The 16,040-nt window shown below is 44.3% G+C and overlaps 1 protein-coding gene across 5 annotated transcripts in view; it reads left to right on the forward strand.

Annotated features, from left to right (window-relative positions):
* The window catches only part of MYH11 (myosin heavy chain 11), a 106,098-nt gene that overhangs the window by 6,769 nt on the left and 83,289 nt on the right, over nt 1-16,040 (forward strand). For all 5 annotated transcript variants that reach the window (XM_032460975.1, XM_032460974.1, XM_014554534.2 and 2 more), the window contains exon 2: nt 7,290-7,651. In XM_032460975.1, coding sequence (XP_032316866.1) covers nt 7,307-7,651 — 345 coding nt within the window. In that variant the 5' untranslated portion in view covers nt 7,290-7,306. The remainder of the gene's footprint in view (nt 1-7,289; nt 7,652-16,040) is intronic.

Genomic DNA, 16,040 nt, shown 5'->3' on the forward strand with positions numbered 1-16,040 from the left:
TGCCCCACTCCCACCCTGAATATTTCGAGGGATTGGGGTTCCAAGGAGCACATTCTGGGAAATGGCATTTAGAGTGAAGCCAAGTTCTCCTTCTCTTTTCCTCCTCCTTTTCTTTTCTTTTTTTTTGACCAAAGTAGATTTCACACATCGTGACTGTCAGAGATCTCAAAGCCACTGGAAGCTGACCAGCCTCTCTCTCCCTTTTTTGGACAGAGACCAAATCTTTGTGCTTGATCTTGTTTGTATTTTTGAGCCCTAGATTAGACAGGAATCCTGGAAGTGGGGATTCTTGTGTCTTTTTTTTTTTTTTTTTTTTTTTACTGTTGTACCTTTTGCTCTTTTTCTGTCTTTAAGGGTGACTCACAACATTGTAAGTAGGAAGAGCCCACTTGGTTGTCAAGCAGCTCGAAACAAAACACTTTTCCCAACCCTCTTGGGTATAATTGGCTACCATTTAAAAACTTTTCACTGATTGTACTTAATATTACTGAACTGCACAATCAGGTGGTTAAGGTGGTCAATTTTATGATGTGTCTTCTACCATCATTAAAGATAAAAGGAAAACAGAAAAGAAACCGAAATTTTTCATTGAAATGTACTTTGTATCAGAAAAATACACATCCCTGGGGGTAGGCAGCGTGATGAATTTCCACAAAATGAGCACACTCATGTCACTGGCGCTCAGACTAAGAAGCATTAGCCCCACAAGTCCCCCCCGTGCCCTACCCTTCCATGACAACATACGACATGTGTCACCACAGCTCAGTTTTACCTGGTTTTGAGCTTCACACATAGGCATACCTTGTTTTACTGTGCTTCACGGATCCTGTGTTTTGTTTTTGTTTTTGTTTTTGTTTTTGTTTTACAACTTGAAGGTTTGTAGCAAACCTTGACTGTCTTTTGATGCCATTTCCCCAACAACGTTTGCTCGCTTCATGTCTCTGTGACACATTTTGGTAATTCTTGCAATATTTAAAGCTCTTTTGATTACGCTATTTGTTATGGTGGTTGATCTTTGATGTTGCTACTATGACTCACTGAAGGCTCAGATGATGGCTAGCATTTTTTAGCAATCAAAGTGTGTATCTGTTTTTTAGACATAATGCTATTGCACACTTCATATAGTATAAATATAACTTTTATATGCATTGGGAAATCACTATTGCGATGGTCTGGATCCCAGCCCCCAGTGTCTCCCAGGTCTACCTGTAAACAGAATCCACAGTATGTCCCTCTTGTGTCTGCCTTCTTTCACACGAGTGTGTTTGTGAGATTTGTTCTTGTCATGATGTGGAGTTGTAGTTCACTTAATCTGATTTGGGTCCCATTTTGAATGTTTATTATGTGCCAGTCACTGTGCTCGGTACCTTAAAGGGCTGGTTCATTGATTGCAGATACTCCACCGAGTTTCTGATAAGCCCATCCAGCTTGTGTGGGAGGCAGAAGAGCACAGGCTTTGAATCAGACCTGGGTTGGGATGCCAGCTCTGCTGCTTTTTAGCTGTGTGACCTCAGGCAGGTTCCTTCACCTCTCTGAACTTCAGTTTCCATATCTGTAAGGTGGAGCTGACTGTCAAACCCAACTCCTAAGGCTGTGGTGGTGTCACGTGATCCCCGACGTGAAGGGGTTAGCCCCAGGCCTGTGAGGGGGCCACGAGTGTTACCTATCATTATTCAGCAAGCTTCGCGCTGCGTATGACTTACCACCGAATGGGAGATGGCGTGATATTGACATTGCTTACAAGTAGAAGATCATTTTATAAATTTTATATAGGAATATATTTCCTTTTAAGGAAAATGTCAAACATGCAAAAGTAGACAACAGTTTAACCCCTCTCAGGTACCCCAACCTCAGCAATTAACAACACCTGCACCAGTCTTGTCTCCCCCGACCCTACACCCTCCCTACTCCCTCGCCCCAGCCCCACATTGTCTCCCTGCCTTGATTATTCTGAGATAAACCTCAGGTTTATTATGTCATCTTTTAAGTACTTCGCAATACCTCCAAAAGGAAAAGACTCTCTAAATAGACGAAATCACAGTACTATTTTCACACCAGAGAATTTAACAAATTCCCTAATATAAAACACATTGCGTCGGTGCTCACATTTCCCTGGTTAGCTCATCAATTTTTCTTTTTGGAGGGATTGGCAGGTAAAATTTTATTTTTCTGACAATTACAATTGCTCAAAGCTTTCCAGGTAAAGGGTGGCTTTTTGAAACTGCAAAATACACCTTTATTTCTGACTTGCTCTGTGTGTGGACGTGCGTGTTGGTGGGTGGGGGAAAGAGGGTTCTTTTCTTGCCTCTACTTTTGTCTTTTACTGTGTTTGTTAGAACTAATTCATTATGGAAATTTTCAAACATACGCAAAAATACAGAGAACAGTATGATGCACCCCTGGGTACCTATCATTCATCTTTGATAATTATCATCACTTGAGGCCAATCATTTTCCCTCCACCCACCCCCCATTTCTCTTATGCATCTCAAGTCTCTTCTGATCTATAGGTTTCCCTCCTATAGACGCAGAGATTTCATCCACTTTGGCCCCCGACCCCTACCCCCTTTCCCTTTTTGTAAGAATATTTTATCGGTGGTGGTGGCACTTCTAAGGCATCCGTCTAAGCACATGATGTCAGATTCACTTTCTTTTGCAATGTTAAGGTTAATTAGTGGGTGTGTCAGCCGATCCATCCACTCACTGAGTGTGGACCCCAGACCAGCATCCTCAGCATCCCCTGGGAACTTGTTAGAACTGCAGATCCTTAGGCTCATCCCAGACCTACTGACTCAGAAGCTCTGGGGTGAGCTCAGCCATCTGTGATTTCACAGCCCCCAGGAGAAGCTGAGGCACCAGGAAGTTTGAGGACCACTGGTCTGCTGTTTCAGCAGTACTGATAGTCATTGCCGAGACTCATTATTTTATTCAGAGTTGCAAAACTGCTACATTCTTCTTTCATCATTTCTTCTACATTTAGTAGCTGGAATTCTAAGCAGAAGGTAGTATTTTTTTTTTAACGCAGTGGAAGTGGGATGAAGGGAGGATGCTGTTGGACTCATTATGTCCCAAAAGAAATTCAGTAACAATTTTAAAATGCAGGAAATGTGATCGTTAAATCTGGGACGGTATATGTTCTCTACAATCCTTTAGTTCACTTTTTTGAATAACTGAAGTGATTATTCAGAATTAGGGAATGATTTGCTCATTTTTCCAACTTTTTTTTTTCTTTCGAATGAGCTGCTAGATCAGGTCTCCCAGGAGAAACAACCATCCCTTCTGAACAAATCAGTTTCTGATTCTTATTACTGTTATTTTTACTCTGGAAGAGGAGAGCGGGAGTAATGACCCTCGACCCTCTGATTTTTGCCTTGTGAGGTCTGCATGTCAGAATTGGCTGACCAGCTCCAGGGGCCCTTTGATGGGATATGGGGGTTACTACATCTCCGTGGGATTTAAGGCCCAAGCATGGGGATTATTTTGGTTAAGTCAGAGGAGCTGTGAACTGAGTAGGGACATCAACCACACAGTACGTCCTGGTGGCTATACATCCTAATTCAGCCAGCACCTTAGTTCTTTGGAGCATAGCAGCAGTGGGTAGGGGAGGAGAGATGGGGTGGGTTGGAGGAGCTGGGTGAGAGCAGGTGTGACCTGGGCAGATCATGCAGACATGATCAGAGGGTCTGGAATGGACCAGCAGACAGACCTATAGTTTGCTGTCTCAGCACCTTGCTCATGGACACATCTAGACAACACGATGGTGAATCTGTCACAAATGGGCTCCCCACATTGAGAGGACTTTTAATGACTTGATATTTTATATAAAGGCAGGCTTCTTGTCAATTATTCAGTGACCCTGAGAAACAATTTGTAGAAAGGCAGAGTCAATGTTTTCATTTCCCCTCTTTCTTTACCAGTTTTCAAAATAATGTGTTGGTCCCCTAGCCTCTTACAAGGATGATCTGTGAATTTTAAAAAAATTATGTGCTCATGGATTTAAACACAATCATCTTTCAACCCTTGTATTTTTCTTACTGAAGTTCAAACTGTCCCACATTTGACCAAATAAAACATAGTTTAATATTTTAGTGCGTCATTTGTTAGACTTTAAAAAAATACACACATATATAAAATTATAGGAAAGATTCTATTATAAATATTTTAATCATCTTTATTGACATATAATCTATATACAGTAAAACTCACCAATTTTTTCAAAAATTCACTGATCTTTCACAACTGTACACAGCCATGTAATCACCACCATAATCAGAATATAGAACATTTTCATCACCTCAAATGTTCCTCTGTGCCTCTTGGTGAGTTCCCTTCCCGTCCACTGGCAGCTACTGATCTGCTATTTTATTGTGTAGTTTGTTCCTTTTTATTGCTTAGTATTCCATTTTTACATATTGTTTTTAATCTGTAGGTATATTGTAAATATCTTTGCATGGTCAAAAGTCACCTATGATTCCATTTATATGCCATGCAAGAAAAGCCAAATCTATAGAGACAGATGGCAGATTAGTGGTTGCCGGGGGTTGGGGGCGGGGTGGGAATAGGGAATGACTGTGGACCAGCATGAAGAAATCCTTTTTGAGGTGATGAGCATGTTCCAAAATTTATCACCATGATGACCGTACAACTCTAAATTTACAAAAAAAAAAAATCATTGAATTGTGTATTTACAGTGGGAGAATTTTAAAGGATGCAAATCACAAATAAATATGTTAAGATGAAAAGGAAAGATCTTTGTGTGGCATAAATAGCAGTGTAGCTCAAAGTTTTGGTAGACTTCTAGCATTCTGTTGCCGGGGCGTTCTACAGTTTAACAAGGCACTCACTGAAGGCCGTTCAGGTTGCTTACAGGTTTTGCTGTTCCAAACAGCACTGCAGTGCACCCTCTTACACATCTGTTAGCACTTGTCTGTCTCCTTAAGCTACATTGCTAGATGTGGAAATGCAGGTCAGGGTGTGTGCATGAATTCTAGGGCTTTTCCACCCATAAGGGCGATGTATGCAAAGGCCCAGCCCCTACACTCTTGACAATACTGGATTTCACCAGTAGTTTTCATCTTCGCCAAGCTATAGGTGAAAAGCGACATCTCATTGCTTTAACTTGCATTTCTTCTTTTACTAGTGAGGCTGAGCATCTTTTTTTTTTTTAACATTTTTTATTGATTTGTAATCATTTTACAATGTTGTGTCAAATTCCAGTGTTCAGCACAATTTTTCAGTTATTCATGGACATATACACACTCATTGTCACATTTTTTTCTCTGTGAGTTATCATAACATTTTGTGTATATTTCCCTGTGCTATACAGTGTAGTCTATTCTACAATTTTGAAATCCCAGTCTATCCCTTCCCACCCTCCACCCCCCTGGTAACCACAAGTCTGTATTCTCTGTCTGTGAGTCTATTTCTGTCCTTTTTTTATGCTTTGTTTTTGTTTGTTTGTTTGTTTTTGTTTTTGAGCATCTTTTTCTTATTGACTATTTGAAGGTCTTTTAAAAGTACCTATTTTTGTTGATCATTAATTTAGTAAAAGTTATAAAACTATAATATAATAAGAACATAATAGAAAGTACACCAATGTCCAGAGTAGCATTATTCACAATAGCTAGAATGTGGAAGTAACCCAGATGTCCATCAAAGGATGAATGGATAAACCAAATGTCATATATCCATACAGTGGAGTATTATTCAGCCTTAAAAAGGGAAGGAAGTTCTGATTCATGCTACGACATGGGAAAACCTTGAGGACATTACATTAAGTGAAATAAGCCAGTGACAAGAGGATAAATACTGTATTATTTCACTGATATGACGTTCCTAGAGTAGTGAAATTCATAGAGACAGAAAGCAGAGGGAAGAGGCAATAGGAAATGAGTGTTTAATGGTGTTCAGCTTGGCAAGATGGAAAGAGTTCTGGAGTTGGGTGGTGGTGATGGTTGCACAACAATATGAATGTACTTAATGTCAACGTAGACTAAAAAAATGAATAAAGTAGTAAATTTTGTGTTATATATGTTTTACCACATTAAAAGATTGGGAAAAAACCCATAAAAAGTAAAAAATCCCTTCATAACTGTACTCGGTAAGTGCATATTTCTCCAGTTATTTTTCTATATGGATTCTGTTTTTAAATTGTTTTTGTTTTTGTTTTGGGGGGAGGTAATTAGGTTTTTTTGTTTACTTATTTATTTTAATGGAGGTGCTGGGGATTGAACCTAGGACCTTACACATACTAAGCATACACTCTGCCACTAAGCTATACCCTCTCCCCTTATATGAATTCTAAATATTTTTAAAATTAAAAAATGGGTTATTATAACTCCTGTTTTACAATCTCCCCTGTATTTCATTTTTTAAAAAAGTTTTATTGAGATATAATTTACATACCGTATAGTTCATCCATTTAAATGGTACAGTGGAATGACTTTTAGCATTGAGTTGTGCACCCACCTCTGTAATACATTCTAGAACATTTTCATTACCCCCAAAAGGAGCACTGTGCCCCTTTGCTGTCACTTTCATCTTCTCCCAGCTGTTGGCAACCACTACTCTACCTCCTGTCTCTGTGGGTTTGTCTATTCTGGACATTTGATAGAAGTGAAATCCTAGAATATGTGGCCCTTTCTGGCTGGATTCTTTCACTTAACGTAGTGTTTTCAAGATTCATTAATGCTGCAGCACATATCAGTATGCCATTCCTTTTTAATGGCTGAATAGTATTCTATTATATGGATAGGCCACATTTTATTTATCCATTCATCTGTTGATGGACATTTGGGTTTTTTCTTTTTTTTACACTTTTTGGCTATTAAGAAGAATGCTTTTATGAACATTCAGCTACAAGTTTTTGTGTGAAGGTATGTTTTTATTTCTCTTGGGTATATACCTAGTAATGAAATTGTTAGATCATATGATAACTTAACCATTTGAGGACCTCTCCTTGCCTTTTTACAGTAATTTATAAGACTTGAATATCTTCCTCACATGTAGATGCACTTGTATCTTAACCCCCGGATGGCATTTCATTGTACGAAAATATGATTTACGTATTCACGGCATGTCAATGGACAGTAGGCAATGATGCAGATCCTCTCCTAAGGGCCTTTGGGTTGTTTCCATTTTTTGACAGCATAAATCATCCTGCAGGAAACACCCTTGTGCTTTTTGGGATGTTTCTGCAGACTGAGTTCCCAGACATGACAAGGTGAGGGTTTTATCTGTTTTTAGGGCTTGATTTTGGCCCAATTCTGACCCTATTGCCTTATTCCACAGGGGACCAACCAGGCACCATGGCACAGAAGGGCCAGCTCAGTGACGATGAGAAGTTCCTCTTTGTGGACAAAAACTTCATCAACAACCCAGTGGCCCAGGCTGACTGGGCTGCCAAGAGGCTGGTCTGGGTCCCTTCAGAGAAGCAGGGCTTTGAGGCAGCCAGCATCAAGGAGGAGAAAGGGGATGAGGTGATCGTGGAGCTGGTGGAGAATGGCAAGAAGGTCACGGTCGGCAAAGATGACATCCAGAAGATGAACCCGCCCAAGTTCTCCAAGGTGGAGGACATGGCAGAACTGACTTGTCTCAATGAAGCCTCTGTGCTACACAATCTGAGGGAGAGGTACTTCTCAGGACTCATATATGTGAGTATCGTGGGGCAGCTGGTCACTTCATTCTGGCCTCCTGTGTCTCTAAAGGAAGGGAGGGGTTTAGAGATGTCGGGGTGCAGGTTGGGAGGCTGAAATTTTCACTGAAGGAGGCTGCATGGTGAGATGTAATCATTCTGACCTGGGTTCACATCTCATCCTGCCCTACCAGTTCTGTGACATTAAACAGGTGATTTCACCTCTTGAAGCCTCAGTTTTCCCATCTGCAAAATGGGAACAATCACCCTCCCCACATAAGGGAGGTGCAAAGATTTCATGTGATCACATGGGCAGGGCACCAAGGCACGTGGCAAACACCCAACAGATTTCAATGAAGTAATTCTCTGTTCTTCCTCCAATAAAGAAGAGCTCTCAACCCCCTTGGGAAGGCTGGCCCATCCTGGCAACCAAGTAGGTAGGAGACATGAAGATCTTGGCTAGTTTTGGTGGGGGCCTTCCCTTCCTAGGTTGGAGCTGGACTCTTCTGGGTGGACTGTGCAGATCAGAATGGACTAAAGCCTCACTGTCCAATAAGGTAGCCACTGGCCACAGGTGGCTAAATTTAGATAGAAATCAATTAAAAATCAATACTTGAAAATCGATCAGTTGCACCTGCCACGTGTCAAGTGCCCAACAGCCTCCTGTGGCTAGTTGGCTGCTGCACTGGACAGCACGGGGGTAGAACGTTTCCATCGTTGCAGAAAGTTCTATCGGACAGCCTGGACTAGACGATGTGAGGAAGTGTAGCTCAGGGTACAGGTTCCTTGTGGGGTGGACCATCTCCGCAGATGTAGAGGGACATGGTAGCCCCATGAAACCAGATTGGTGGGCAGAGGATCCCCCAACCCAGACTTTGTCCATCTTGCCTCTCAGAGAGGGCCTGTTAATCCCTTGGGCGAGTTACCTAATTTCTCTGAAATTTTACTTCCTTTTCTGTAAAATGAACACAAGAATGGTACCAGCCTCACAGAGTGGGCTGCTCTGCAAAGAAAGCACTGGGCATGCTTCCTGGCACGTTGTAGAAGCTCAACAGGCTTGGTGTTGTTTTCATTGGTTTTGTTGCTGTTGTGTTCATTTTTGTTATTACCAGACAGATGTTCTTGGCTCCTTTGCAAACCTGTGGCAACAGTCACCTCCATCTTTAGGCCCTTCTAGTCCTGCCATGTTTTGTCACGTGAAAATTACAAAACCCCCTTGTCATCTCTAAAAATGTCCTGCAGATTTTTTTTTTCCTAATTAGGAAAATAAAGCATATTCATTCCAAGAAGTGAATAAATTTTGGAAAACTCAGAAAAGCACAGCAAACAACCAAAAATCAGTCCTCCCCCAGACATAATAGCTGATAAGATGCTGGTGCCTTCTCCACATCCTTCTTTGTAAGAATGGTGCCTGTTTGCATATTTCAAAGCCAGTGCCCACAGGCTGGGGACCTGCTCTTTTTTCCACACACAAGTCAATGCTGAGCTTCCCTATTGCTCAGTCATAACCCCAAATGCCTGTTTAAGGGCTTGGGAATCTATCCCATGGATGGACCATAAATAATTACCCATTCTTCTTATGGATAATTCAGAGGAGGGTTACAGTGGCTTTTTTATAAGAGCCAAGGGGGCACGGGGGAGCCACTCATAATTATATAAATGCCTCCTCTTTATCTCATTTAATCAACACAACATCCATTGAATTCACTATGCCTGTCCCATCTTACAGATAAGCAAACTGAGGCTCAGAGTGCTAAAGACCATCCTTTCTAACTAATCAGGGGAAGTCTTTTTTGTCCACACTACTCCTTGTATGGAAACATTATCTACCAGGGGCTGTTGGTACAGAATGGATGTTTCTAAGGACACCAGTCTATGGGAAGCCAGAGGGGAACCTGGGCTCTGTAGGTCTCCTGTCTAAGATAAGTCATTTCCATCCAGGGAGGTCAAGGAAGGGCATAGGTATGAATCTTGCTTGCTGTCCCCTGACACAGTTGTTTGAGCCCAAAATAGAAATCAGGAAAAATGAGGGTCTTATGAAGGTCCCAAGACCCAGAATATCTTCTGACAGCAGATTAAAAAATGAATCAAAGCTTCAAATTCCTGCTATGCTTCTCTGGACAGATTAGATAAAAAGCCTTTCAGCCTTGTGACCATGCGCCTACTCCTATCTTGTTCCTTTCTGGTCAATTTAATCGCTTAAATAGAAACCGTTGTCCGTGACAGAGGAGATAAAGGAGGAAAGGGGTGAGGGTGAGGGGTACAGAGAGTTACTCGTCCAGCGCGTGATGGCAGAAGGCATGGCCCTTGTTACAGGTGGGCGGCAGGTGATGCCCAGGCAGCCGGCCGTGCCCGGCTTTGCCCTTGGTAAAGGAGAGACCTTTCCCCTCCATCCTGCAAGGCTCATCTCAGACAATGCGCTTTTGCTTAGGTCTTGGAAGATGTCTTGTCTTCTTGGATCTAGGCAACATAGAAGGCTGAGGGTCCTGTCTCCTAATCTCAGAGATGCAGGTTCTTGCCTGAGCTGCCACAGATCATCCGTGGCACAGATGGGGGCACACATGTGGCTCTGATTCCTGGTCCAGCCTTCCTGTGCTCTTCTGGAGTTTTGCATGACCACCTAGCAGTCTGCTCTGTCACTGGTGTTTGGCTGGGGGATGGGACAAGGATTTCAGGCAGAGGGATCTCAGTGAAGGTGTGGGTTTTGCCTCTACTGGCTCCTGTCCCAAGTCCTTCCCAGCCCATTTTGTCCTTTACGATGACAAATGATGACAATGATGAGAGCAAAGCTCACATCCCACCCTGCACATGAGATGACTTGCCTGGGAAGGGACCAGATCACACACTGGCTTGTCTGCCTGTTAAGTGCCCTTGGCTCTCCTGCCTCCTTCTCTGTGGGATGCTGAGTCACAGGGCCTGGTCCTCGCCCTGAGACTGCTTGATAATTGAGAGGAGGAAGGTAAGACATGCTTGAGCTATATGCAGATCAGGACACAGATTCTAAAACGATGACTGCATGAAGACACGGTGGTGTATACACCATACACTGTGATAGCTCAGCTTTAAAACAGAAGGAAATCCTGCCCTTTGTGACAACGTGGGTGAACCTGGAGGACGTTATGCTGAGTGAAATAAGCCAGTCACAGAGGGACACACCCTGCAGGATCCCATTTACGTGATGTATCTCAAACAGGCAAACTCAAGAGAGTGAAATGGTGGTTGCTATGGGCTGAGGGAAAGGGAAATGGGGAATCGCTAACCAGTGGGCATAAAGGCTCAGTTCTGCAGGGTGAATCTACTCTAGAGCTCTGCTGTACAACTTTGTGCCTGCGGGCAGCAATACCGTATTGTACACTTAGAAACTGGTTAAGCAGTGGGGGAGGGGATAGCTCAGTGGAAGAGCGTATGCCTAGCAAGCACGAGGTCGTAGGTTCAATCCCCAGTCCCTCCATTAAAAAGAAAGAAATAAAAACCCAATTACCTCCCCCCTAAATAAAATAATAAATTTAAAAGAAATTTTTTTTAAAAATGGTTAAGCAGGTAGATCTCAAGTTAAGTGTTCTTACCCAAAGAGAATTTTTTTTTCCTAAAACGCAGGGTTCTGAACTCAGCACCTGTGAAAGGGTACTAGGGTGCAGCCCTCTGAAGCTTAAGAAACTTTGTGCATATGTACCTGTTTTTCTGGGTATAGGGTCTTAGCTTTCATCAGACTCAAAGCAGCATGATGACCCCCACAACAGTAATGATGGCAGCTGCCGGTCACTTCGACTGTATCATCACCGGCTTCTGCTGATACATTATTATTGTCACTACTGTTCTTTTCTTTGTGTAAGGGAGATATATGATCATTTAGCCCTATTTTTACAGATAAAGAACCTGGGACTTAGAAAACTTAAATAACTTGATGAGAAGTAGCTGGGTCTCAAACCCAGGAAGGCTGGCCCTAGGACCAGTGCCTTTAACTGCTGCCTCCCTGAATCTTTCCAATGATCCTATGACACAGAGGCTAGTACCCCATTTTAGAGAGTAGGACACTGAGGCTCAGATGTGTTCAGTCTCTATTGCTGGAGGTGGGAAGAACTGGGATTCATAGATGGTCTGTCTGCCTTCGGGGCAGGGCTGACTTTCTATGATGGTAAAGGACCTAGGGTACCAGGAGGCTTGGAGCAAGACATGATGGGTGTGGGCTGGGGCAGGTGGCGGTGGAGCCACAGGCACCATTCGCTTTGGGTTGGACAAGCTTGAAGTGCACAGAAGGAGGGAACCTAAATTTAAGTTATGATTTCTTTGTTGTTGTTGTTATGATTTCTTGAGCACCTACTAGGTGCTAAGCCAGAGACTGCAAAGCTTTTGGCTCAGAGTGAGTTATTTTTTTAAAAAAAAAATGAGTTAGTTTGATATATCTCCCTGCCCCCAACAACCACCAAAGAAAATAAAGAAAATCTCACTTTCTGGCATTGCTTGAAAAAGCAGAGGACCTGGCACCCCTGGACCCAGGTTGCGAGGTCACTGTCCCTGTTAGATGGTCTGTGTGCACTGTTTTTCCACAGGCCCTACCACTCCCTTTTGTCTCCTAGACCGTAGAGCTGAGTGTTGTTGACCGTTGATCACACCTGGCTGACTGGAGGTTCCTCTTTACTGAGCTGTGAGCTGACTGTTTAGATCTTTCAAGTTGTTACCGCTTCAAAGAACTTCCCCAATAATACAAGGCTATCCATGCAAAGACCACAAGAGAATATTTAGAAATAAGCATACATCATGCCCTGTGGCTTTTTCTTATGTCTGTTCATAACTATCTAAGTCAGACTCAAAACATTTTTTGACTGGACAACACATGTAAATGTTAAATAAAATAGTATATAAGTGTATTTAGAACTTTCTCTTTCATCCTCATCCCTCATCTTCTGATTCCCCTCCTTAGAGAAACTGTGGTCACCAGTTCCTTATTCCTTCCAGCAATATTTTATACATATACAGGCAAATATATGTATATTTGTATGTATATATTCTTTTTAAGGGCAGCAGACCATGATAATTGAGGCGGTCCCCCATTGATGGATATTTAGGTTGTTTCTAGTCCTCTTTGCCATTAAAATCAAGGCTACAGCAGATCTCATTCTTGGTGGACCCGGTCTGTCTTTGGGGTAGATGTTCAGAAATGACACGGCACTGGTGAAGGAAGCATGGTTATCCATCATTTTATAGGTGGGGAGGAAGAAGCTCCGGGGTTGGGCGCCTGGCAAAAGTCACACAGGCAATGAGGGCAAAATTGAGGTCCAACCCTGGATGCTGTGACTTAAAGCCTGCTTCTCTTTCACCTTCCCCCACTGTTCCTCATTTCTGCCGAAGGCCGTGGGAGCTCAGGGCGCCACGGCTGACCATATAAAGTGCTGGGGAAAAACTGAAGTTGCTTCCTAATACGGTCACAAGAGGGAAACCCTGTGCCTGCAGCTGGGACCTGCTGGTGGCACAGGGCTGTGAGATGCCGGCTGGGACACGGGAGGCAGAGATGTTGAAACCTCTGAACTTGACCAGCTGGAGAGGGGCTTCTGAGGGCAGGGAGGCAGAAACACAGCCAAGTGCAGGTGGGCTGGGTCAGGTGAAATCGACTAAGATGGAGCGATGGGGAGTGATCGTCCAGATTCTGAGGCCCAGATGCTGCATGGGGCATGCTGCTGCCTGCCCATCTTTCCTCTCGGGCCGTTGTGCCCTGGCTGATGTACTGAACTGGACAGAGGTCAGATCTGCCTGGAAGCATGGATTAAGTGCTTGCTGTGTGCATCGCACCAGGAGGTGTCCTAGGCAAATAGGAAGAAGCTGGTAATGGAGGTGGGAGAGCCATGCCTGCCTGCCTTCCTTTATTTGTTTTATTCAGCAAATGTGTACTGAGTGTCTGCCACGTGCCTGGCCCTGTGCTGGATGCTGGAGATACAATGGTGTGCAGCTGGCAGGCCAGGAGGTGACATTTAGACGAAGCCTGGAAAGAGCAGACAGAAATGGCTCTGGGAAGATTGGGGAAGGTGTTCCAGGGAGAGGGAACAGCACATGTGAAGTTGCCAAGGTGACAAGGTTTTCATCATCATGAAACAAAGGGAGCATGGGATAGTCACTCGCATTATTGAGCCCCTGCTACGTACCAGGCTCTGTGCTAAATGCTTCACGAGTGCTATCTCACAGCAGACCAATGAAGGAGCTCTGTTATACCTGCCCATTCTGCAGATGAGGATAACTGAGGCTGAGAGGCTAGGAGACTTGTCCAGGATCACATAGCCAAGAAGTAGCAGAATGAGAGTTAAAACAAGTCCCTGGTACTCAATTCTGTACCCTTAACCACTGCCCTTTACTGCCTCCAGGTCCCTGGAGGGGGTGGTTTGGGCTGTAAATGACACATTCTAAAAAGGATGTGGCAGCCTGGCAAGAGCTGGAGGTGGAGTTGAGGCCTGAAGAAGAGGTAGGGCTTAGTTGACCTTCATGCAAACCCTCAGTCATTTATTGGGCACTCACTCTGTGGGGGCCCCGAGCTGGGGACCAGGACACAGATGAACAGGACACACAGGCCCTGCCCTGGAACAGCTTTGCCACCTCTTCAGTGAACGTCCACTGAGCACCTAGTATGTGCTGCCCAGTGCAAGGCCCTGGGCCACAGAGATGAAGGCAGCACTGCCCCTGCTCCAGGGAAGCTTTGCAATTAACTGACCACTCAGGCATTCAGTGAGCACCCACTGTATACCTGAGCTGATTAACACCTTCTTATCTGACAAGACTCATAAGAGGGAGTACCTCCCCCTGAAGTTTCTCTGAGCAACCCCCATGTGAGTTAGGGCCCTCTCTTCCTTGCTCTCATAATCCACTGGGCTCCATCCTTGTTCTTATGATGTTATTTTTAAACATCCTTGTCTTCTATCTGTGGGCTTTCTGAAGGCAGGGGTGATCGTTGATTTATTTATCTCTAGCATCAAGCACAACCTGGTATACAGTAGGTGCTCAATAAGCGGCGGATGGATGTTTAGATAGATCTCATGCTGACCTCATTCCTGCCCTTTTGGGGGAGTGGTGAGAACCTGGGCGATTACACCCTCTCCCTAACCAGTTCCGTCCCTTTTGAGGAATACCGTTCTCCCCCGGACCTGGCCCAGCTCACGTCATCATTGTCCCTTAGTGATGGAGCTTCTGAAGGGAGCCTCCCACTCTCCAACCAGCTGCCACTGTGACCAAAAGCCCCCTTGTGGGCAGGATCTTGTGTGTTTTATCTTCTACTGTAACCCCAAAGTCTTGTGCTGTGTCTAGGACACACATTGAATGGATGAATGAAGGCATAAGTGAATGAACAAATGGTTGACTGTTTCTGTTTCTTTAGCACGAGCATAGGTCCACAGCCTAAGGGACAGTGCTCACTCCTGGGAGTGGGCCAAGAGGGGCTCGGTGCTGCCAGGGTCTTGCTGGGTGACTTTGGTCCAGTTGCTTAACGTCTTTGGGGTTCGCTTCGCCCTGAGTGTAACCCAGAGATGGAATATCTGCTCCTCCTCCTTTAGTCACTTCTCGGGGGAGCTGGAGGGAAGAAATGCTTCGTGGCCATCAGAGCTTCAGGCAACACTGATGTTATCATTTGGAAAAGCAGTTCCTGTGGGACAGGTTGGAGCCTGTCTGCCGAGCTGTGGCCTCAGCCCGTGGGAAAGGCCGGTGTACAGTAAGGGGCAGTAATCACCAGGACGGCGCCCGGCACCGCGGGCTGTGCGAGCGCCTTCACGCCCCTTCCCTGTTCGGATCGTTTTCAGATGCTCCTCTGCACTCGGTAGGGCAGGACAATGATTTTTTTAAGTGTGGTAAGATCCCTGTAACATAACATTCAGCATTTTAACTAGTTTAAAGGAAAAAATTCAGCGGTGTTTAGCACATTCACAGCGCAGTGCAGCTGTCACCACTATCTAGCTCGGGAACACGTTTATAACTCCGAAAAGAAGCCTGTCCCAATTAGCCATCACTCCCCCTTCCCGTGTCTCTCCAGTCCCTGGAAACCAGAGACTGTTTTCTGTCTCTATGGATTTGCCTGTTCTGGACATTTCATATAAATGGAACCATATGATATGTGACCTTCTGTGTCTGACTTCTTTCATTCAACATAATGTTTTCAAGGTTCATCCATGGTGTAATGGGTCAGTACCACTCCTATTTAAGGACGGATGTGTTTATCCCCATGTCACGGACCAGGGAGTATGTGTTTTGTTCATGGTTGAGAGGGTGAGCTCTGGGGTAAGCAGTTGTGATTGTAGTTCCAAATGTCCTCTGCTCTGTGTGACCTGATGGCAAGCGCATCGAGCCTCGGTTTTCTCACCTGTCAAATGGGCAGTGGGGAAATCATAGTCACAGGGCAGACGTGAGGACTAAATAAGAAGGCATCTGTGCAGTGC

Source organism: Camelus ferus, chromosome 18, assembly GCF_009834535.1.
Source record: "Camelus ferus isolate YT-003-E chromosome 18, BCGSAC_Cfer_1.0, whole genome shotgun sequence".
NCBI lineage: Eukaryota > Metazoa > Chordata > Mammalia > Artiodactyla > Camelidae > Camelus > Camelus ferus.